A 24296-nucleotide genomic window follows, 5' to 3' on the forward strand; every position below is an offset into this window, starting at 1 on the left:
TGTCAGTTTAGGCTTAGATGGGTCCTTCCCCAAGAGTGAGTGGGGACTCTTGCATCTCCGTAAATTCCCCAGCCACAGTCTAGGTATTAGTCAGCTCACACTTACACAACAAACTACAAATTAACTGAAGAGTTTTGCATTCATGGTGGATATGTCTTTTCTCAAATACCAGATACTGGAAAGCCAATTGCTGTTTGGTAGGGCTGGTGGCCTGGGGTTTTGTTGGATCAGTCCCACAAAAGGGTTCTCAAAGCTCTGCCATAAAAGTTGGCTGAAGCCTGACCTGAATCTTCCAGGAACAGAAGTCTCCCCCCTGCACTGGCTCCACTGGAGTTTCTCAAGGCAAGAGGCCAGCTGGAAAAGGAGGCAGCAGGTCTTGGGGAGTGTGATGGAGGTGGAAATGAAGGCTCCCTCTTCCCAGTCCAGGACCCCTGCGCAGCTCCATCAATGGAGACGCTTCTGGAGTGTCTTATGTGTGTGATCCCCTGCCCCCCCCAATGTTATCTTCCCTACCCTGTCGTGGAGGTCCCTAACTTCTGGGAGCCAACCTTCTGCCTCCTCAGCTGTCCATGGGGAGCAGGGGGGTGGCTGGAAGCCTTTAGGACCAGGCGAGCAAGGACAGTTATCACGGGAGGAGAGGTGCAGGCCGAGGCGCCCCTCGTGTGGAAATAGAACCTTTCATTGCCACTGATGAACCAAGTCTGAGGTCTTTCTCTATGAAACCAAAGGCCTTAGTGGGTTTGAACACAAAGTGGTTTTATTTTCTGCAGTCATTGCCTTTACCATGTTCTGTTGACTCTCCCTTTTAGTTCATTGAGGTTTTGAGTGAATTCCATGACTTTGTAAGCACGGTCCATCATTAAGACTAGGCCACTTTGAAGCTTCAGTCTCAAAGTTGAGTTCAACTTCACCCTTTTCCATGAGCATGATATTTGGGGTAGGGGTGTAGTCCAGATCCTCCTGGTTGGACGGTGGTGGGCAGGCAGGGATGATGGGAAAGGGAAGGCAGCAATCCTATTAGCTATAAGCACTTTCCTCAAGACCAAGGACCCTGATAGCTGTCTCCAGTTCCCTGCAGACGGGGGAGGGACGAGCTGGGGTGCTGGCTGGGGACTGCTGCTGGTTTTGCCTCTTAGCCCTGCGAAGGACAGCGGCTTCTGTGGTTGGAGGCTCTCTAGAGAATGTGGGGGCTTGAACGTCCTCAGTTGTGTTTCCCAATGGCCAATTCCAGGGAATGGGAAAGGCCCGCAGACCCCTGCTGCAGCCATTTCAGATAGCTCGCCTACTGTGACTTGCTCATCACCTATTGGGACTTGCTCATCGTGCTTGTCTCTCCTCCTCCCTTAGTGCTCGGTTAGTGATCTGCAAAGAAATACCTACATGCCACAACATTTTAGCCCCTCCAAGAATGCTTCCAAAATTGAAGGTTTAAAGTAATGCTCAAGGCTTTAAACGCCTAAGGAAATAAAGCTATTGCTTTGGCCAGGAGAGTTGCAGGGAGGAAGCTGTAGCTCAGTGGTAAAGCACCTGCCTAGCAGGCAGGAGGTCTTGGGTTCAATCCCCAGCACCTCCACTTAGTGAAAGCAAGGGGAAAAAGCACTATGGGAAGTACTGACTGTGGTTTTTCTTAAATACTCCCTTAGTGGCTTTTCCTTTAGAAAAGAGTGACTGAAGGGAGGTACTTGGGATAGAACCCAGGACCTCATGCATGCTGAGAGGGCACTCTAGTTTTTGAGCCACCCGCCTCCCCTCCACCGCCTAGCTGTTTAAAAAAGTATTTAGTGCTTTGTTTCTTTTGAGTAACTGACAACATTCCTTCCTTCTAGTAACATGAACCATTTTGCTAGGAACAAAACGCGAGCCTTCATCATATCACCGATGTTGACCTCACAGCTGGCAGATATATGGCCTCCTTCTATTTGGTCTTGATTTCTTGTTCTTTTTTCTCATTTCATTGTATATCCTTTATGTGGCCTGCTTCGTTATTTTTGGAGAGAAGTGTTAGAAACAACCTCTTTCCTTTGGGGATGATGAAAACGTTCTGAAATTTGTAGTGATGGGTGCACAACATTGTAAATACACTAAAGACCATTGACTTGTGTACTTTAAAGTGGATGAACTTAATGGAATGTAAATTATATCATTAAAGCTGTTTTGCAAAACCTTGAGGTTATTGGGGATGGTGGGAGCGGGGAGATGGGGCACACTGTTAGTTCCCCAAGGCCCTCTAATTTCCTGACTCAAGATATTCACAGATCCAGAGGGATCTCCAGTGGAGTAGAGGGTCAGTGGGGAAGCTGTTAGGATTCCAGCTCCCTTGTTCCCTGGTTGCCGCAGCTTTGGTGGAAATGGTGTCAAGGACCACTTGGTGGACCCATATCCCAGCCCCTGCGGGGGCTTCTCTACCTGTGGAACAGACCCCGCCTCCGGGTTTGGTCCCTCCCCCGTCCCCTGCCGGTCATCGCTGATTAGCCTGGAGGCAGACAAGTGACCTCAGCCGGCCAATCACCTGTGCCCTCCGGAGCCGGCAGCTCCCGGTCAGGGGGGCGAAAGCAGATCCTAGGAGGTCCCAGGGGCGCTGCACGTAGACCGTCTTTGCTCAGGCACTTCGGGGATTCTGCTGTTTCAAACCGGAAAAGTTTTGACGCCTAGTGGGCACCAGGAGCTTTCGGCAGCAGCGGGCAGGGCAGTGCAGGGGCGTGGACACTGAGGCCAGGACTCGGCCAGAATACCTGGCCTGGACCAGCCCAGCTCGCGTGGCTCATCTGCGGAACAAGAATGACACTCGACTCAGCTACTTTATTGGGAGAAACAAGGAACACCGGGCTTTGTTGGTGATAGTGTCCCCAGAAATGTTCGTCATCCACGGAATTCTGTACAGCTGAGAACTGCGGGCCAGAATAAAGAATCCTATTATGTGATTAGTCTTCCTTTTCTCTTGTGAATTGAAAAAATTGCTCTCTATAAAAATAGTTCTGGTAAGGGAAATACAGAAGGCATAAATTAAAACTTTCAGGTTTTGAGAATCCGAAAGATCAAGCCAGAGGAGGAGGTGCTCAGAGAGCAGAGTGCAGTTGAGGGATGGGTGGCCTCCACCAAGCCACAAGTCGGTGCAGTGTCACCAGTCATGGGGCCCTGGGCCTCTCTGCCTCTAGGCTTTAAACTTCATGGCCCAAATGAGGGGTGGTGGCTAATGTCCCTTCCAGTTTTAAATTCTCTTGCACACAAGGGCACCAGAGAGCCCAAAGACTGGGACTTAGGCTCAGCTGAAGACATCACTATCCAACTACTCTGCCAAGATTTGGCCTGGCCCCCTTGCCTAGAGCTTCTTAGATTTTAACATCAACTGATCTCTCTCTGTGTTTGGGCCCTGGGGCTTTTAAAGAAAGCATAATTCAACTGCTCATGCCCAAGAATATGTTCAAGCACCACCATCTACACTATCCTTCACCCTTGGTACGATCTCACAGAGCTGATTTTTTTTTTTTAGGAATAAAATTGACATTATTTTCACATGAAACTGTTTAACAATGTTAACATTGGATTTTTGTAGAAAAATTTTGAGTCATGAGGATGTGTGGGAATGGATGTTTTGGGTTCCTTGGATTTTCTGATTGAGTAAGGAACAGCTGGAAAACCGAAGTCTCTCATCCGATGAGATGTACTGGGCACATGCTGTATAAAAGTTCGTGTGTGTGTGTGTACACGCACGTGCGTTTGATGAAAAGTCCCAGTGTGTGTACACCCAAGTGCGTGTGATGAGAAGTCCCAGCCACTGGGAGGCTACTCCAGGTGTGGCAAGCCCTGGGCAAGGGCCACGGCACAGTCCTTATGAAAACACTGACCACTGGGAGAGGCTACACGTGGGCTGAGCTCAAGACTCAGCTGGAGGTTACTTTAAAAATGAGAATCCACATGTGCAGCCTGTTTTCTGTCACGCACCCCTGAGTGGTTGGCAGAGCTTCTAGGACACACATATCAGAGTCTGAGCCCAGCCCTCCACTTACCTGGCAAAGTTGCTGCATCTCAGTTCCCACACCTATAAATGGAATCTAACCTCCGTGTGGAGCTGTGGAGAGGATTAGAAATAAAGGTGTAAAGCATTTTGCATAGTGTCCTGTGCAGAGTAGTCATTTAGTAATTGGTAGTTTATAACTATTAGTTTCTTAAAGGATAAATTTGGAAGAAATCTGAGTTGAGACTCACTTAATTTAAGTTACACCAACAATTTTATTTACAAGCACACTGAATTTGGGGGGACAGTTTCTAGCTTTTTTCCCCCAAATATTAAATAAGCTACCTCTTAACCTCTTTGTGGCTCAGTTTGCTCATTTCTAAAGTAGGGATAATAACTCTGTAAAGACTAATAAGTAAGTTAATATATAGGTAAATCTCTTAGAACAGAACAAGGCACATTGTAAGGGCTGTAAGTGTTAACTATTATTGCTACCATATAAACACTTTTAACTGCAGGTAAGATAGTTCTCATAAACAAGAGCTAGGAAAGCCTCTGAACAGGGCTGGGACGCAGGCCGGGCCTTGCCTTACAAGGTGGCTCCGGCTAAGAACCAGGTTCTCAGGGGACCCTGGTTCCCCCTCTGCAGATGAAAATTATCCCTACTCCTCCACCCTTTCCCCCAACTCTGCAGAAATACACTCCAGTAATCAACAAATATTTGCTAACAGCCCAGCCGTTTTCAGGAGGGAGAAACTCAAATTCAGAGTGGGTTGGGGACTCACTCAGGGGCCCAGCAGCACTGGGAGTGGAATGGCAGGTGGAGAAAACCTACGTTCTCCAGCTATTTCGGAGTCCAGTCCTTAAGCCGTATCTCCCCACTCTGGGTACCTCCTTCCTCCGCGCCACCTCCAGCATCCTGAGTGGATCTTCTCCAAGAGCTGCCAACCTGGAGCAAACGGCAGAGGCCAGGTGGGAATGCGCTGACAGGAGCTTCTGACTTGGCAACTGAGCATGAGCTGTGCTGAGGCCGTAGGCTGGCTTGGGCTGGTGTCCTGGGCGGCCCACTGCCCACCGAGATGGAGATGAGAGGGAAAATGTGGGCTTTTCTTCCTCACCTCACGTAGCCTCTGGTCCAGGTAATCAAGCTTCAGTGTCCTCCCTGTTGGGTTTTGGTGCTGACACCAAAGAGATCCACCATGGGCCTACTCCAACTCCACCATGCCCTCGGAGACCTGATAGAGGAGGGAAGGGGAATGGCGGCGGATAGGGAGGAAGGCGAATGCAGGTGCAGGCTCTCTTTCACTTGAGAAGCGGCTAGAAATGAGCCTCGACTGGGTCCGCGTGAGGCCCAGGGTGCACTGGCAGCCTGGGCTCTTCTTCCGGGCAGGAGTCCTTCTCTTGCCTGCCCTTCTGGTTCCCCTCGGCTTGTTCATCTGAGTTTGGATGACTTCAGTGGTCACCAGTACTGCCAACAAATCTTCTCAGAGGTAGGACTTAAAGCCAAGAATCCTAGCCCAGCCTCTTGGTTTTGGTGAGCACCAGATCCTTGTCTGCAGGATGATAAACTACTTAATGCAGAGGACCCTTAAAGAGACATAACTCATTCTGCTACAGCACTCTGTCCAGATGGCACCTGGTAACACAGGCTGCTGTGGTCTGTTCACATGAACGTCTCCTCATCTCCTCCTGTTTCCCGGGCAATTGCCACCCTTTGTTCACCCAGCACATGGTGGGCATTCACAAAGTTAAATAAAACTGACCCAGAGGCCAGAGCTGGTCTACATGTGGGTTTTATTTTGCCTGCAGAGTATGTAAAGGATTTTTGATTTGTTGTTGAAATCAGGAGATTCATACAGAAATACGGACTTGCCAGTTTCTCTGGAAAACCTTAAAGATGGGGCTCAGGGCCCATGTGCCTCCTGCCTCATGACACTCTGCCAGCACTTAGGAGTCAGCTCCCTTTAGACAGACGCTCTCCACTCTGTCTGTCTCCATTACTCCCTCTTCTCTCACAACTGAATCGCTTCCACTTCACACACTGATTCCAACCACCTGGTCCCTGTAGGCAGCTGAGTTAGCAGCTCCTGTTGGTAATTTGGGCAGTAATGGAAGCAAAGATTTCCATCAGCCCCATCAAAGAAAGTTTCAATACACACATCTGAGTCTTGCCAGGCAAACAGAATGCACTTTGCCTCTGGAGAGATGCCACTGCCACAGAGGCACTGTAGATCACCCAGCTGTTCCACGGGTGGCCAACAGCAATGATGTTTGGCTGATCTGGCTGCAATCAGTCCTTTCTCTGGTCCATCCTCTCTGGTGACAATAGGCAACGATGTGCCATTTGTGCCCATTTGTGCCAGAAGAATGGGGAGAGATGGCACTGGCTTTACTGAGCCACTGTCAGTCAGCAAGGAAAACATCTCTGGCTTTCCACATTCAACTATTCTAATCATTATCACCAGGAAACCGACCCACACACCCAACAACAAAAAGAAAGAAAGGGGTGGTGGAGGTGGCAAGGAATCCAGCACTTCAGGCTGAGGCACGCAGTGGGCACAAGTACTGAGGTGCAAAACCACTGGGGGTTTAGGAAGGGCCTGAAGCTGGGGGTGTGGCAGCAGGTGGAGATGGGAAACTGGCAGCTGCCACGTTAAAGCAGTGAGCTGTGAGAAAGCCCAAGGACTGAGGGCTTAAGGAAGCAATGGCCTGGGGCCCCTGCTTCAAGGATAATCCACCACAACACTGAACAACACTCATGTAGGGAGCACGTGGGTGGACAGGCACCACCAACCACCCTGTGAAAAGCAATTAACCCCTAAAAACCTGCCAGAGTAGAGGTTTTCAAACTATCTTTAGGATTTTTCAAACTAGATCCCCCTACCCCGCACAGGACAGATGGAGCTGCTCTGGTGATGGGGGGTGGGGAGGAGGCCCCGGCCCCAGCCTAGCACTCCCCTTACAGGCCCACAGCGCCAAGGAGCACAGTTCAAAGACCACTGAGCTGGAGCCCAAGCACCTTTTCCTTTTACAAAGCAGAACAAGCCACCCTAGAAGAGAGCTGCTAAGAGGCTAAGTGCTCCTATAGAGATGAACAGTTCCACTTTCTGTTGCCACATTGTTAACTATTTATTGAATGAGGCAGTAATAGACAGAATGGAGAACGACACAGAATCCATGCTCTGCTACTAGGGTTTTGCTTTCCTTCTTCTTGGCAATTTCTCAAACTATTAGGAGGTTATTTCACCACAAGGGAACACGGACTTTAAAGCCCCTGGACAGCTTCACAATGACGATAAAAAATAATAATTAAAAAAATAACAAACTGTAGAACTAGGACTGTTTTATGTAAATTTCCCTTCCCTCCCCGCATTACGTACAGAAAAAAACATACAAAGAACATTGGATAGTTTCATATAAAACAAGCAAATACAAGAATCTGAAACTTTTCTCAAAGGCTGAGCAAGACGTGAAGAATCTTTTAATGTCGCATTAAAAAAAAAACACATTAAATACACTATCACACATGGGGGGCCTGGGAGGAGGGAGGAAGAGTTGTCCCTGTACTCAAGGAGCAGAGATTTGGCCTGTCAAAAAGTCAGGTGAATTTAACCACTGGAGACTCAGGGCTTGCAGCTGAGAAATCACAGAACTTAGTTACAAAGCACACCCAGACCAATAAACACCTGGGAGAAGGAAGCTGCCTGGGGCCGGGCCCAGCAGGATGCACCCTGGAAAACTGCAGGGTCCCTTCTGAAACAGGGCCTGATCCAGGAGCACAGGAAACACCCTCAGCCCTCTTCTCTTCTAACGACCCCCAGTGTGATGGCCAACCTTCCTCCAGCCGGGTGCCCCGTCAGTGCCAATCTCCGCTGTTAAGCCACAGAAAGTTACAAGAAAGAAGATTGCTCCCATTGTACCCTGGTCTTTGAAGATTTTTCTCTCTGTCCTTCCTTTCCCCTTCCAACCCCTCCCACCCCCCCTCCCATTCTCTCCCCACCACGCACACACCCACAAGCACACCTAATGCGCACGCACTCCTCAAACCCTTAATACTTCTGTTACCTTCAGTTCATATACATGACCAATTCAGGACTGACCTTAAAACCAAAGCAACGTGTTATAGTCATGAGATCAAGAAGGTTTCCTGGGAAGGGGAGGAGATGGGAGGTTGAAGAAAACCCTCTGTCCCTGCTTGGGAGCTTTAAGGACATTCATTTGCCTGTGGCAAGGTCAGCACCTGGGCCAGCCCAAAGAGCGTCTCAACTGCCAGACCACGAGACCCCTGGACCTTGCAAGCACAACTTCTGGACCTCACCCTATTCTGGAACCTCCTGCCTCAGGTGAGTCCAGCAGAGAGAGTTCTGGGTGGCCACTGGGGGGCAGCTTTGGTGAAGGGCATGGTCACCTCCGCCTGAGTTTGTCAGTAGCTCAACGCATGACCCTGGTATGAACAAAAACTGGGTGGCTGTGTCTGGCTACGTACCCTACACCCACTAAACTGGGTGAATTATTTTTTCCACAGCTCACCTTGATTTCATACAGATAATTCCATGCGGGTTTCATATATATATATATATATATACACACATATATATATATACTTTATATATATGTAAATGTGTATATCCATATGTACACATATACATATATTCACACTCACACATACACACACATAAGTATACACACATATTTCTGCAGAAAGAAGTCCTGCCACAATTTGGCTTTTTTGGGACAGTGAAATTGACAACACAGTATCTTACTCCACTGATCCCAGAAAATCAAGAGTGGTGCTTTAAAAAATGCAATTCCAAAATCTGCTGCCTTTCTTCCTTTTAAAAAAAAGGTTAACGAAACTTTTCTTCCAAAGTCGAGAGACTTAATTCCACTTGATTGCACCTCTGCAAACGTGTAAAAAATTTTGAAGTAGACTAGAAAACAAGGCCATGATATGGCTGCATGTCACTGTTCCAACGTCACCACCTCCACAGCCTGGCCGTCCATGGTGACTGCGCTGTCCGATATCCTGGTGGTCACAGGGGCCATGGCCACCTGCACGGGGCCATTGCCCTGCGCGAGGCTGGTTACCACAGTCTGGTACATGCTCACAGGGATCTGGACCAGTCCTGGGGAGACAAGAGGAGATTGTTGGTGGGGACTGGCTGCAGCTCCCTAGACGCTTCAGGATATCACTGTCTGCAGCCTCAGGTAATTGCATACCTGCTGTCTAGGTACAAATACATTCCTTTTTTCACCTCATTTTGATTCTTTAAAACAGACTATCAGGAAAGAAAAATTTGGAGAAATTGTGGAAGCATGCCTCAGAACAGGGCATGCTCCCCAACTTGCTAAGGGACTGCACTGCCTGCCTGCCTCCAGCTTAGGACGCACAGGCCCACCACGTATGTATTCTCCTCCCAACAAGTCCACCCCTTCTGACTGCCTTCTTCTCCAGGAAAGGCTACCATTAATTTTCTTTGATATTTTGCTACACTGATTTCTTCAACCCTCTTTCTGTCTATTCTCAAGTTTCTCTCAGCTTGAAAAAACTTCTCCCTCAATCCTATCCCGTCTTCTGGGTACTGTCCCTCTCCTCAGAGTCAGCTTACTGAAACAAACAAAAAAAGGCCTAGGTCATTACATTAATTTTCTGATTTTAGATTTCACAGGCTAGTAAAATTTTAAAATACATTTTGGGGTCAACTTAAAATAAAAGAAGCAACTACCTTCTAATATCATTATTTCACAGTAGAAAGGATGGTTTAACAAAATGAGGAAGCAAGTAATTTCAGAAAACGTCAGTCCTTCCTAAGAAAGGAAAGTAGATAATTTTATATGACATATTAAAAAAAGATTTCCAGTTAAATAAGACAGAATAAATGCACATATAGAACTCATCTGCCTCCTAAAATTATATCAGAAGAGGAAAAAAAGATGTGAGTGATGTCAACATATTTTTGGAAGATGCAAAGCAAATGTAAAGTGGTTCTGACTTATCAGGAAAGGGGAAGCTGCAACTTCTGTGTCCATGGAGGGCTCAGGACATGGAGGCCAAGCTTTTGCAGAATGAGGGGAAGAGACTAAAGATAGGAGTTAGCTGAAAGTTTGTATTCAAATAATTGGACTAGTAGGTACCACCAACCCCAACACTGAGATGTTGGCAGGACGTTCGAAGTTCATCCACTGTACTGAGAAACTGACCAGGAAAGGCCCCAGAAACGACCTATGGTTATATTTGGCAGGTGTGGAGATGGCGTGAGGGGGAGGGTGGGAAACGGGGTGGGGAGACAATGAAAAATCTTGGCTGGTGTCCTAAAGCTTACCATCCTGCCCAAGACCTACAGGTCCCCAGCTCTGCCCTGCACACCCCGAGAACTGGTGTTTCAGTGTCTCACTCTTACACAGAACACAGAGGTAGCAGAGAAAACATGGGGAGCAGAAGAAAACAAAAAAAACCCTAATGCCCCAAAACTCTATATTTTCAGAGAGAGAGAAAAGATTTGTAACATAAATTAAAAAGGAATATGAGGAAAAAACCCCCAATAGATGAACTACATTCCAAAGAAAGATCAGAAGGTAAAGTCAAGGGACTCTTCCAGAGAGTAGAAAAGATTAAAAGATGGAAAGTAGGAGACCTTCAGAGGTCCAATCTCTGACAAAAGAGAATTCCAGAGAGACTAGAAAAAATAGAAGGTAGGAAATTATTGGACACATTGTAAATAAATTTCTAGAAGTGAAAAGCATCAAGTTTCAGATTGTGATGTCCACTAGATGTCCTGCACAACAGGTGAAAAAAGATCCAGACACTAAGACACATCTTCACAAAACTTCAGAACACCAGGGATAAAGCAAAGATCCCAAAAGATTCGAAAAGGGACAAAGAAAGTCATATCCAAAGAACTGGAAATCATAATACTGTCGGACTTTTCAAAAGCAAGCCTGGAGGCTAGAACATAATGAAGCAAAGCCTTCAAATCAGAGAAAAAGCTTTCAGCTTAGAATTCTCTCTCCAGCCCATGAAATGATACCTATGTCAGTTAAGTGTGGGGCAGAATAAACACATTTTCAGACTTGTAAGGGCTCTAAAAACTGGGCACCCGTGCACTTTCTGTGGAAGCTCTGAAGGGTGTGGCTCACAGAAATGAGAGAGAAAACCTAAGAAAGAAGTGGCCATGGGATCTAGGAGACAGAGAATCCACTGCAGAGAGCTCTGGGGCAGGAGGAGGGGAAACGGCATGAGCTCGTGGGAAAGAGTACCAAGAGGGGTTGTACAGAATTGGGTCAAACCGGTGATCACCTCTTCAAAAGGAGAAGAAAAAAAGAAAAGATTAACCATAATAATTATAATACTCTCATCTTGGCAATGGACAACTTTTATGTTTATAAAGTTTAATGTTTATAATAACATAAACATAGAAACTGAGTTATCAAAAACTTGTGATAAATGTCTCAACTCAAGAAATAATGATTCAGTCTGTTATTTAGAGCAGTAAAGGTACATACGAGAAAAAAGAGCATGAAGTGTTGCTCCTGGGGTACAAATTATCTTTTTAAAAAAGGCCTTTTACTTCTTTTTGACATTTAAAGCCATATATCACTTTGATGAAAATAAAAATTAATTTTAAAAGGGATGTTTTACCAGGATATTTTCTAATGCAAAAAAAAAATCCCACATAAAATGAAATGTTACTTTACAACATTAAATTGAATCTAATTGTTTTCTAGAGGTAAGTGTTGGCAGTTTAGGAATGAAGTATTTGATGATGCAACATGAAATGGGGCTTGCCGTTTTGTTTTGATGACAGTCATTTTTGGGACTCCCTGCTTACCCAGGTGGGCATTAACGTGAATGGAAGGCATGCCATCATCCCTCATACTTGAGGCGCTGGGTGGGGCCTGAGAGGAGGAAGGAGGGCCCTACCCACACCACTATGCTGGGAGGAAGCACACTGGGGGGCCAGGCACTGGCTTCAGAAGGCTGTAGGATTTAATTTCTTTCATCTAGACCTTTGCAAATGGTGCCTACATGTCTTATTAATTCCTCTTTCTGTTCACCTCTCCCTGCCACCCAAGTTACCCAATCACAAACTTTTCAGATTTCCTGATGTTAAAAAGGTTCCTAAAGTCTATAATAAAGTTCGAATGTTGGGCATTGTATTCAGGTCCTCTTATGATTTGTCCAGTCTCATTCCCTCACTCCCCTCACTCCCTGTGCTCTGGGCATCAACCAGCATTCTTCTCAGTTCCCCCAACATATTGGTCACATTCCTTTCTTTGGGCCCTTGCTCAAGTTGTTCACTACCTGGAATTCTCTTACTGCCCACTCCTTCCCCTTTAAAACCCAGTTCAGTTCTCTCTCCTCTTGAAAGATTATCCCAGCCCTTGTCTATATACTGACAAGTATAGACAGCATAGACAGCCTCCTTGGGATTCTCAGTAAGGACTAGACAGCAGGGTATAATCTGGCTTGGCCCAGTTAATGTGTGTAGCTAGGCCTTCCCACTGGACTGAGGGCCCTGGCTCTGGTTCATATTCTATTGCCCACAGTATGACGTACAAGGTGTGCCATAAGTTGGCATCAGCATTGCCTCAGGGGCAACAGGCCAAGGGATTCTTCAGCTGGCCTCAACCAATGTGCAGTGGAGCTCTGCTCCCCAGCCTCTAGACACCAGCATGGGCGTGAGTATATGTGACGACTAGACAGCCCCCTTCCATTACCCTAGTGTTTCTTGACCATCAGCACTTTCAACCTCTTTTCTAGTCAAAACAGGCAAAGTTAATGAAGTAACCCCAAATGCCCTCTGGCAAAACCAAAACACCTCCAAGGAACCTACACATTAGCAAACAGCAACCAAAACCAGGAGCAAAGTTCAGTCTCATTTGACTGTTCTTGCTTCTGGGCTTGATTCAGTTCCAAAAGCTCCAAGCTTGGGGAGTAAGTTACATGCTGTACAAATACAGTGACTACTATGAGCAGGGAGATTCTCCCTGACTGTGAGCAACCATCCTGGGTTAGCATTTGGGGTGGAGAGAAACTTAAAGAATTGTCAAGAGTTAAATCTCTTTCACCCTGGTTTATGGTGCATTTGAGTTTTCTATGATGTGGGTCCATGCCCAACACTGTTGTTAAAACACTTTTTAGTATCATGGAAGATGTGCCTCAAAATAAATTGGAGAAAGGTTCAAATGTAAAAATATAAATTGGCTGACACTGCTATAACCAGAATGATCTTTTGAACACAAACTGATCTTGTTGCCCTCTTCAACAATTCTTTAGTGGTTTCCAATGGCTCATGAGATATAAAGTCCAAATCCCTTTGCAGGTATTTAAACCCTTCTTGTTAGCCCCTGTTGTTCAGCTCAGTGATCCATAATCCCCGCCCACTTTACACTCCAGCCAGGTGAACTATTTGACTGAGGTTCTCTACACACACGCCTCCATGATGTGCATGAACTGTTACTTCTGCCTGGAATGACTGTCCTCAGCTTGTTCCTTGAATGGACTCCTCTTCTTCCTTCAATGGTCAGCCCCAGTCTCTCCTTCTCTGTCTTAGCTCCTCTTGTCCCAAGGTTCCACAGCACTTTGCGCTGGCCTCCATGGAGTCAATGGTCATATTCATTACCGCTTATCGCCAAGGAGACTGTGAATTCCTTAAGGGAGAGATGGAGTCCCCATATTTGAGTCCCTAGCAATCAGCAGGTGCTCAATAAATGATTTCTACACTCATGAATGAAACCTGCCTTCTGAGATTTCACAAGGATCCCCTCCTAGGGACTAAGTGGTTGAAGTGGGTGAGTCTTAAGGGTGATTAGGCTGTTTCAGAATGGGAGCGCTCAGTCTACAAAACAGTATTATAAAAACTACTACAAACTGATAGTATTTCAATTAACAAAACAAAACACTACTACATTCAGAACTCACCCAAATAAAACAATTTTTAAAGATTTCATCTTCTGTACATCACCTCACAGGGAAGGAGTCAATTTAGCCTCTACAACTGGGTGATGAAATGATTCCCACACAAAGGTGTCTCGAGAGTGAATACCTGGTGACAGCAACTACATATATAAAAAGCCTTTTGGAGGGAGACCTTCCATATACAGGGTCATTTCATGACCTCAAATGCCTTGAAATCCCAAGTCCATTATTTTCTACATGCAGTTTCAGCCTACCTCTACCTTAAATAAATGCATTACCATTCCATTGTGGGGATTTTAGAATCTCTCTCTCACACACATGCCATTTTGACATGGGATTAGATTAAATCGTCTCAGTGTCTCTGACCTAGCAGCCTTTATGTCCGCGGCAAGGGAAAGGGGGAGGGGGCTGGAGGCTTGGAAACCCAGCACGCACTAAGTCCGGCCGGCTGCCCTTGGAAGAGAGATGATTAAATGCTGAGGTACAGTAATCAGGCCAGGATTGTCCCTGCATCTGCTCAGCCTGCCCCTGATTAGCCCTAATCTAGAGGGCGTATGTTAATCTAAGCTTGTATTCTGGGTCATTTCGATTGATTAGGAAACAGGACGCCCTTCCCATTCTACTTTAAGGGCTTCAAGTTCTCCTTTTTGTTTTTAAGAGAGCCCCTTGCACAACCCTAGTGATAAGACTCTCTTGGCATCTGCATAGCACTTTTCAAAGCCCTCTCACCCTCACTGCGAATCACTAGATTTCTGCTAAGACTGGAGGAAAGGTGGTATTCTTCCCTTTCACAAACGATGCACAAAGTTCCTTTGGCAGCATCATAGATTTATCATAAATAAAGACACATATTCATGAAATCCTGAAGATTTTAGTACCCCAATCTTTCAGAGGTATAAGGAACCTTAGAGTTCATTCAGTTTAGTAAATCTAATCCCCCCTTTCTTTAAATTCCTAAATAAACAGATAAAAAGTTTATTTAAACAAAACAGACCGAGAGAGACTGATTTTCCCCCCTCAGGATGACTGTGTTTGTGGTAAAGCGAGGCATCTGGGAGTCTCTGCACGACCAGAATGCCCTTACCATAGAACACGATGGCCAGCAGGGATCCAGAAGAGGGGGAACCCATTCTCTTTCGGCTCACTGCTGCCTCTCTTCTCTGGTTTTCTTGGTCAGGTTTACAGAATTGGCCAAAATGGAAAAAGAGACCAAAAGAGACTCAGGAACTTCAGATCCCAGCACAAGGATTTGTGTGTCAAAGAGCAGTCAGACCAAAATCCTGGAGGATTTCACCACATTTCTGGACCTGGCCCTGCTCTAGTTTTCTACCAGTTGGGTATCATTCTTGAGCCCAAACAGTCAAACACACTTCTCCCACCTCAACAAGTAGCATTTACGTCTTTCCAGTTGCTCAGGCCAAAAACTTTGAGGTCAAGCCATCTCTGACTTCTGGTGCAATTCATCAGCAAATCCTGTCAGCTCTCCCTTCAAATAAAAACCCAGAATTCAACCATGGCTGCTGCCACCCTGGACAAACTCCTATCCTCTCCTGCCTGGCCTGTGTTTTAGCTTCCCTTGTGATCGCTCTGCTTCAGCCTGGCTCCACTGAACTCTATTCTCCCCAACACAGAAGCTAGAGGGATCTCCTAAAACTTCCATGCAAAGTGATGGACACGGGGACTGAAAATTCAGACATTTGCTCATGTTAAAGGGCTTGGCCTTGTTTTCTGCAAAACAGGAGATCATGAGGTTCTACACTGGTTTGTCTCTGATGGTGTTACCAGGGGAGGCTTTGTGGTAGACCATGGGCGCCAATGAGAGTAACTTCAAAGGTTAGGGTCACAGCCTGTACAGTCTGGATTTATCATTCATGAGCTGATCGACTCTATTCCTGACCTCTGCTGAGGTAATGAGTTTCATCACTTACCTACTACTATGTAATGGAACACACATACAAACACACACACGTGTATAAATGGAATTTATTTACTTAGGGGAATTCATTTATTCATTCCAAGACTAACTTCTTTTAGTATTCTGAGATTTGATAAATAAGTATTTTATAATGGTTCGCTAAATCTTCTTGAAATATTGTTTGGCAATGGCCACCCTCACCGTGCTCCCCCCTGCCCCACCGTCACACTTTTGGTGGCTCTCTACAAAGGGAAAAATACAGTCCAAATAGCTAATAGATGAGGGATTATATAAGACTTTCCCACAAATATTCTACATTATCCCTTCGTCACAACCATCTCTTTCCCCTCAGTACACCCTAACCACCCCATGTAATTACTCAGGCAGATTCCTCTGCTACCATTACCTTTGCCAACCTAAGTCCTGTTTTTCAATGATTTCCTTGACTTTCATAGGGTCACCCCAAACAGAACAGCCCATTAGGTTCTCTCCTTCACAGGATTTTACTGCCTCACTATTCATTTGGCACCAGATCTGTGCTAACCTGTTTCCAAATAGTTTTTCTCTGTATAAATCTGCTTACTTAAGATTGTTGGCAGGACTATGTCTGAATACCGAGCAACCTGAACATAGTAGATGTTTAATAACTGAATATGACAATTGATCATGTTCTTCATGATTTTCAGAAACTTGATTACATTCCCATTAGCCTTGGCCTCTGCAGCCTGAGGGGCCTTAGAGCCTTTTACTCTGCTCCGGAATGAGTAGGATTTTCTCCACAACATTCTTAAGGTAGCACAGCCAAATGCTGATGGTCGTTCAGGTACAGTTTTTGTGAGGGCAGAATAGGCTGTTCTATTTTCATTAACATCTGCCCAGTCAGAAAGACCTACATGTGAATCCTGGCTCTGCCACTTAACTGGCTGGGGAGCCTCACTTTCATCACATGTAAAATGGTAATTACTCGTTCCACAAGGCTGAGAACCAAATGAGCTGACGTAAAGTTTGGCACAGTGCCCGGCACACAGTAGGTATACGATAGATGTCTGCTGCTTTCAAAGATGACTTTGAATATGAGCTTTGATAAAGTCTGGTTGGGGTCACAGATGTTAGACTAAAGCTCTCAGGAAGCAGAAAGGAAAGCAGAGACAGCACAGATCTCCTTTCAGCAGCAATTTGCCTCTGCTAGGAAGCACATCATTTGCCAAAGACCTTCAAAGATGTAAAGATTAGAGATAAAAGCCATGAAATCAGGGCAGATGGACTGGCAGGCAGCTTCCTTTCTGAAACGCAGCAATGGTCGGAACTGGCCCTGGAACTCCATCAGGACAGGTATGAAATAGCTGCCCATTCAGGGTATTGGTGAATAAATAACCTAGGTTACGCCACTGATCAATATTAGGAATGTTAAATACATGATCAGGGACAGTATGATATGATGTCACTGTGCTGATAAATCTCTAAACCCCGAGACTAACAACATGGGCTCAAGCCCAGCAGAGCAGAGCTGCAGGCCTGGTCAGGGTCAACGGAGAATGACAGACTGCCCCCCCCCCCCAAGATAGAGCAGGACAGACGGCCTGAGGAAGAATGGGCCTTTCATTTGCCCTCACAATCTGGGAAACCTTTGGGAATTCTTGTTTCTGTAATTGAATCTTTCAGCCCAAAGGCCTTCCAAGTTGGTCATGGAAATATCTTTCGTTGGGAGAAAAATATTGATGGTTGTGAGAGAAAAACAGCTAAAGAAATAAATTATCAAACAGACACAACAGTTGGTGGAAGAGCAACAATTCTTTAAACCCAAAGGAAAAATTCACAATGTAATGCCTTCTGTGGTTGATGGACATGAAAGCTAACTATATATATTAGGAAAATGCTGGCTTAAATGCGGAACCAGAAGACTGTGACTGAAAAGGATAGGAATAAATAAGAAATGAAATCATGTATTAAAAAATTATTTATTTATTTATTTACTTACTATTGTGTTATTTATTTTATTTTGGCGGGGGGGTGGTGGTGGAGATTAGGTTTATTTTTAGAGGAGGGACTGGGGATTGAACCCAGGGCCTTGTGCATGCTATGCATACGCTCTACCACTTAAGCTATACCCTCCCCGCCACGTATTGTTATTATCTAAGTCACTTCTGTAGTTTTTAAAGAACCATCGAGGGTATCTACAAGCATTATTAGGGGTGACAGGTACAAGGGAAGCCCTTTTAAAAATCTTATCTGCAGGCCTGAAAAGAAATTTACATCAGTAACTAACATATAAGGAAATTCACTATTATATGAAGAAAAATATGGTGTGTACTGATGTAGAAATGAGAGAACATGAAAGGAAATCAGGTAAAGAAGGTAGTCTGTAGGCAACAGATAAAGAGGCTGAGAATAACAACCAAGGACCAGATGGAAAGAAGATCCAGGTTATCCTCATGATAGCAAGACAAGGAGGAAACAAAAAAACCATTTCTCTCCCAGTGGTTATTTTTCTATTAGCTGCTTCTGGGACATTTAATCTTCCTTTTCCGTGTTTTTTAAGTTCATGGCTTTTGGGTGCATTTGAGGGATTTATGGATTAAAATATGTATTACATCTGGCAAGTACTGAATATTCTCATGAAGCCAATAGCAGCCTCTCAGGTACTTTGGTGTAACAGGCACTTCTCAGCATCCAAGGTTTTCTTCCCTCTTGCTAGACAATCTCAAGCTTCTCTTGGAAAACCCACTTTCTAGAATAACTCTTGTAGCAGTGACTTTGTCTGGGTGAGACAGTAACACTGTATCTTTTGCCTTGATTTTGTAGGCCACCTAGAAAATCCTCTCGCCTGCATCTCATAAGCCAAATGTTAAAAGTGAATTAATTTTTACTTTATTAGTAAATGTATTTCAAAACATATTTTGGAGATATAATTTCACCATTTCCTCTTGAAATTATTAGATCGCCCAGGAACATGAACAAACTCAGGGTTTTGGGCTTCAGTGTTCAGAATCACCATGGTTTATTATCCTGGGGATTGAGCTCCCAATGTGAGGTTGAACAAGCTGACTCCAAGGCCTGCTGATTTGACCAAGAGAGCTTTAAACTGAAAATGGCAGGAGAAAAAAAGTGTTCCATTAAAGCTTCAGGACATGTATGCACTCAGGAGGACATCTGATCAGAGATGTACAGAGAAGGGCAGAAGGTGTATGGTAAATTTCCAGAGATCACTGGGAAGGAGGGTGGGGACACCACCCAAAGTCTCCAAAGTCTGTTTAGTGGACAGGGTGTGGGCAATACGTACAGTGTTGGTTATTTTAAAACAGGAAATGGAGCCAACATGACAGAAACCTCAGGAGAAAGTTACCAAGCTAATTTAAGAGCTTGTAATAGTCAGGTGTAGAAAGAAATATGAGGGCCAATCAGGAGCTACCCAGAGTTGGAATGGAGATTTATTAATCTTTCTGTTACTATTTTCAAATTTTTTTACTATGGAAAATTTCTAATAGACACAAATAGAGAGAGACTGGTCAAAGGACCCCCACTTCCACGTGCTCGCCATCAGTCCTTGCCTCTTCTATCTGAACAGGGACAGACTGAGGCAAAACGCTTCCAAAGATGTTCTCACTTTTCAATCCCTCACTTAGCCCAATCTTAGGGCACCATTTAGAAAACAAACAAACGAACACTGAAACTTTCTAAGAGCACATAAAGGGCAGAATTAAATTTGCTTTCAGCAGTGACACACCGGAAAACAGCAGATTGGAAAGTAGAAATAAACAGTTATGGGGCTTGTTGGTCACAAAGAAAGAAATCTATCTTAATAAACTTCATTTTGATCAAGTACTTATCCTGCCTTTTCTATCTGGTCTGGACTTCAGCATAACCAAATTGTTAATGGGGATAAGTTCTTTATAAAGAATTTTCAGCTAATTAAGACAGAAGGAATGATAACACTGGAGAAATCACCATTTTGTAACTCTTAGTGAAATAATGGATCTACACAAAATCATCAATGGTTACTAAAACCATCAGGTGACCAGGCGATGAGGACCACAGAACAGAGGAATTCCACCATCCACGCAGGATGCAGCGCCTGGAAGGACAGCCTCTTAGCTATTCTGTCCTCCAGCCACCTCCTCCTTTCTGCAAAGATGAACCCCCTGTGGCATTCTGTCAGCGTCCACTCGCAATGGGCAATCTGCCATACAGAGGCCTGACAATAATACAGAACTTTTACAAGGCACAAGGGCCACCAGAAAGTGCTGCGGAGGGGAAGCTGCAGGCAGACTGCCTCCCATGCACAGCCTGGTGCCCGGGGTACACAGGCGTCTCTGACACCTACCCGTGGGGGTTTTACAAATCCTTTGGCAACAAAACAAAAAACCCCCCAAATATAAGAATTTTAGGGAGGTGCATAGCTCAGTGGTAGAGCACATGCCTCGCAAGCATGAGGTCCTGGGTTCGATCCCCAGTACCTCCATTAAAAACAAACAAACAAACAAAACAAATCCTTTGGCAAGTGTGCCAGTCCACTGAGTGCTAATGGTGCACAGGTGTATCGAGGTACATCTTACAGTCAGCTCTTAGTTGAGCCAAAGGGAGGATAGGTCATTCCCCCACATCGCTCTTCTAAACTGGAATTTATGATGTGCTTTCCTTGTAGCAGACTTACTAATTATGTCTTCTTTAAGCTACTATGAAAACTAATTTGTGTTCCTTAAGTACCCAGCAGCTGGGTGCAGGGTAGAAGGAAGAGATGGTCCAGGCTTACTTACACTGGCTTGCTTAGAGAAACTGTCCAAGAATATAAAATGTGTCATGAGTAATCTGCATGACAGATAATTCATGTGTGGCAACTAAGAGTAGACTACATTAGGATAAGTAACATTATATTTACGTGATCTAAGTTCTTGAGGAAAAAGAACTGTCTAAATTTGAGGTAGTATAGTTATTTCAAATAGGTTTTCCCCCAGGAGTCAAAGTAACCATGCAGTAGCTCCCAGAGGCAGACAAATGGAGGAAGCAAGCTTAAAGATCCTGCCTTTGCGCCCCAGAGCTGCGGAAAAATGGAAGATGCCACCAGATCAGTGTTCTACCCCCAGGAGTGCTGTTGTCCATGCCCCATGTTACACAGAATAAACAATTCATTTACATGCTCTTAGCCCCTGTGTGTTCACATGTCCTCTTGTCAATGAGAAGCTCTGTTTACTGAGAAAAGAACTCTTCAGTCAAACAGTAGGGCTATGAAAGCTTAAGGAAGGGAAGGCCCGGCAGCAGGTCAGCTGTAAGTGGATATTCCTACAACTAAAGTCCTTTCTCATGGTTACAATTCATCATTATTATTGTTTTGTGAGCAGTGGGCAGTGGGTGGGGAAAAGGCATGAGATTCTTGGAGCAAAAAAAATTTAAAGGTGAAAAGATAAAGATCATAGTCAAGTAACATGGCTAGAAGACATTGTTCCCAAAACATTCAGGCAAATTTCCTTCTCCCTTCCGACAAGGCTGAAACAGAAAGTCCAAGGCTCACTGAAGCAGCCAAGACATTTCAGGAGGTTCAGGTCAATCTCTAAAACCGTCCTGTCCGCTAGAACTCTCTGTGAATGGACGTATTGTATTGTGCGCTGGCCAGTAAAGTGGCTACAGAGTCACTTGAAATGTGGCTAGTGTAACTGAGGGAATGAGTCTTTAATTTTATCTGATTTTAATTTCAGTTTAAATAGCCAGAGCACAGCTCTAAAGCCTTCCCAGAGCTTCCAGCTCCAAATCATAAGCATGCTTCAGTAACACACACATTGTAGCACATGATAAGAGTTGCCTTTGTTTAGGTGGAAACTCAATCTGAAACTGGATGCTCTGCATTCACCTAAAAAATATTTTCCTGGCATTTCCCTTATTTATGTCACAGGTTTTTTTCCTTTGCTGCTCTACTCCATCAATTGATTTTTACACACCCTACCCCCGTGGCCCCTAGGTGAGAAACTTTATCATCATTTGAGAACACTTCAGTATAGCTATACATTTTAGCACTACAAGCATACGGTGAGGCTGAGCTGGACAGAGTCAGAGAATGGCTGGACGCCTCTCCGGTGAGCCAATCTGATAGCAGGGTCTTTGTACTCTCGCTCAGAGCAGTGTCTCAGTTTCCATATTTAGACCCCTTCAATGATTCTCAGATCCATTTGCCAGCTTTACAATGGAAAAGATTTTTTTTTAAAAAGTCAATTTTACTTCAAAACCCCATTTAGGCTCTGAAAATCTCTAAATTGGGGCCTTTTTAATAATGAAGATTTGGTGTAATTATAATGTCACAGGCAATTGTGCTGACAAAGCAAAACCAGTATGTCTCCTTGCTGGGCCTTTGCTCTCAGTCTGACCAACAGGAGGAGAAAAGAAGCTTTGTCAGGAGCAGATGTGCAGTGGGAGGCCCCAGGAAAGCAGATCTGCTGAATGAAGCAGGTGCCACTTAGACATTCACTTTACTGACTCCAACCACAACCTCCCTTTCATTTGATATCCTGGTCTTGGCAGGAGGATGGGGAAAGAGCATCACACAAAAAGGAAGCATGTTTATCCTGTTCAGATTACTGCTCTGCTAGGCTGCTGCTGCCGGATTCTGCACATTTGCTCTTTATTAAGCAAATGGTAGAGCTGGGAAGTGAATCCCTGTATTTACACAGGTAATCTGAGAGACAGAGGGCCCCAAACCATACTGGCTGCGATGTGCAAGCTATTAGAGTTAATAACAGTGTGCTGACATTCCTTCAAAATCCTAATGGAAGCATAAATAAAAAGAGGAAAGTCCCCTTTACCCAAAACCTTAAAATTTTATTCTGTAAGAATTTTTCCTGCTGTGATATTCTGGTTCTTATGTGAACAATAATTAATCCCCTTTTTACATGCTCAATTAAAACCACATTTTCATCCACATATTGAGTACAAATGACTCCAATTAAATTTGTCCAATTGTGGCTCTGGATTTGGTATGCCAAAAAAAAAAATCCCTTTACAGAATATTACCTGCAATCATAGGCACCAAGATTCTGTCTTGGTTACAAGGAGCTGGAATCATCTAAGACCAGAATCTGTCTTTCGAATACAAAGACTCAGAAAGATCTGGGGACCTAAAGGGAAGGAGAATGAGATAACGAAACATGTAACTTGGCCATGAGGACACTGGGGATGGAGAGGAGACCATGGTCAGTGGTATCTATCTGCCTGATGGCAGGCACCTTTTTGGGAATCTCTGCCCTGAGTCCTCTGTCCAGAGTGGCCCTAGCTCATCAAGTTTCCCCAAGCTGACAATACCCAACACAGTCAGACCGACCTCGCTTCATACGTGTGCTAATTCCCTCTGGGCCCCGAGGAGCCAACTCTGGAAGCATTCAGCTTTCAACACAGAAAGCATCTGAAGGACATGGCCATGGCTCAGATAAGTACTAAGAACAGAGACCAATGTATAGTGGCCATTTCATTGTAAAGTCTCCTTTTTTCTCTGCAGAGCCTAGATTAACAATTCCTGTGTGCAATGAATGCCTGAGGCCACCCCAGTTTATGATGGTGGAGAGGAGAAGGCACAGCCTCTCTGGACTTGCAGACGCTACAAGGAGAAAGATGAATCTAAGCATCACAATGACACTTTCAAAAGGCAGTCGTGCTCCTTCTGAAGGTACCCAGAGGTTAGCATCCTTGCAGGAGACAAAGGCATCAAAGGACTCCAATAACTAGAAACCCCTACAGCTGTGGAGGGTATGTGTGATGAGTGACAGAAAAGGTCTGACAATTCTAGAGAACAGAATCTCAGCTTTGTCTGCCCCAGCATGCCTCAGGGACACAGTATGCATCCATCAGTAACAGAGGCTTTCTGAAGCAGGGATTCTCTGTGTGAGATTCACACCTGCTCTCTTCAAAAAAAGGCTTACTATACCAGATCCTAAGAATGTGTCCCGGAAGGAAGTGCTATGAGTGAACCCTCTGAAGATAAATTCCCTTCAGTGTCAGTGCCCAATAATAATAATAATGATAATAGCAGTGGTAGTAGTAGCAGTAGTTCAGTTATTGTATGCTCACAGTGCCCCAGTGCTAAAGAGAGCAGGACTAAATATTTTCTGCTGCCCCTAAAATCAGTGCCATCAATCTGTCTCCCTGGATGGGGGAGACTGGGGAGTCAGAAAAACTGCCACTTCCACTGAGAGCTATGGAAGGCATTTTGGACTTCAGGAGGTCATAAAGAAGGGAGTAGGAAAGGAGGACAAGCTTCTATGCTATGAAAGGGCTGGGTGAGTAACACAAACGGGGTGGAGAACTGTACTCTCTTGGGTATTTTTGAATCAAGAGCTCCATGTTCCCATTTCTCAGAAGCAGCCATGTTTCACTGTGAAATCTGGAATTTATCCAATGGTAATGGCTTTTTTCAGTCTGTAACCCACCAGGCTCTGGATATTTAATCCTTTTGGGGGTCACGATAAATCCATTAGCGTGCCTGACCTGAAGACGGCTGTAGCTGAGAAGAGAAATCAGCACTTGTGGGG

At 44.9% G+C, this 24296-nt stretch overlaps 1 protein-coding gene and 1 non-coding gene across 8 annotated transcripts in view; one reads left to right on the top strand and one right to left on the bottom strand.

The window, feature by feature from the left end:
* Positions 1-735: 735 nt before the first annotated feature.
* The window catches only part of NRF1 (nuclear respiratory factor 1), a 129391-nt gene continuing 105830 nt past the window's right edge, over positions 736-24296 (bottom strand). For 4 of the 7 annotated variants that reach the window (XM_072964501.1, XM_072964500.1, XM_072964502.1 and 1 more), the window contains one exon: positions 7282-9081. In XM_072964501.1, coding sequence (XP_072820602.1) covers positions 8918-9081 — 164 coding nt within the window. In that variant the 3' untranslated portion in view covers positions 7282-8917. Of the gene's footprint in view, positions 2766-4007; positions 4070-7281; positions 9082-22793; positions 22890-24296 lie in introns of those variants that run through there. The other 3 variants (XM_072964504.1, XR_012074284.1, XM_072964503.1) reach the window with 3 other exon arrangements.
* On the top strand, positions 20175-20248 carry TRNAA-CGC (transfer RNA alanine (anticodon CGC)). Its single transcript has one exon. It is a non-coding gene; the product is annotated as a tRNA-Ala (tRNA).

Source organism: Vicugna pacos, chromosome 7 (assembly GCF_048564905.1).
Source record: "Vicugna pacos chromosome 7, VicPac4, whole genome shotgun sequence".
NCBI lineage: Eukaryota > Metazoa > Chordata > Mammalia > Artiodactyla > Camelidae > Vicugna > Vicugna pacos.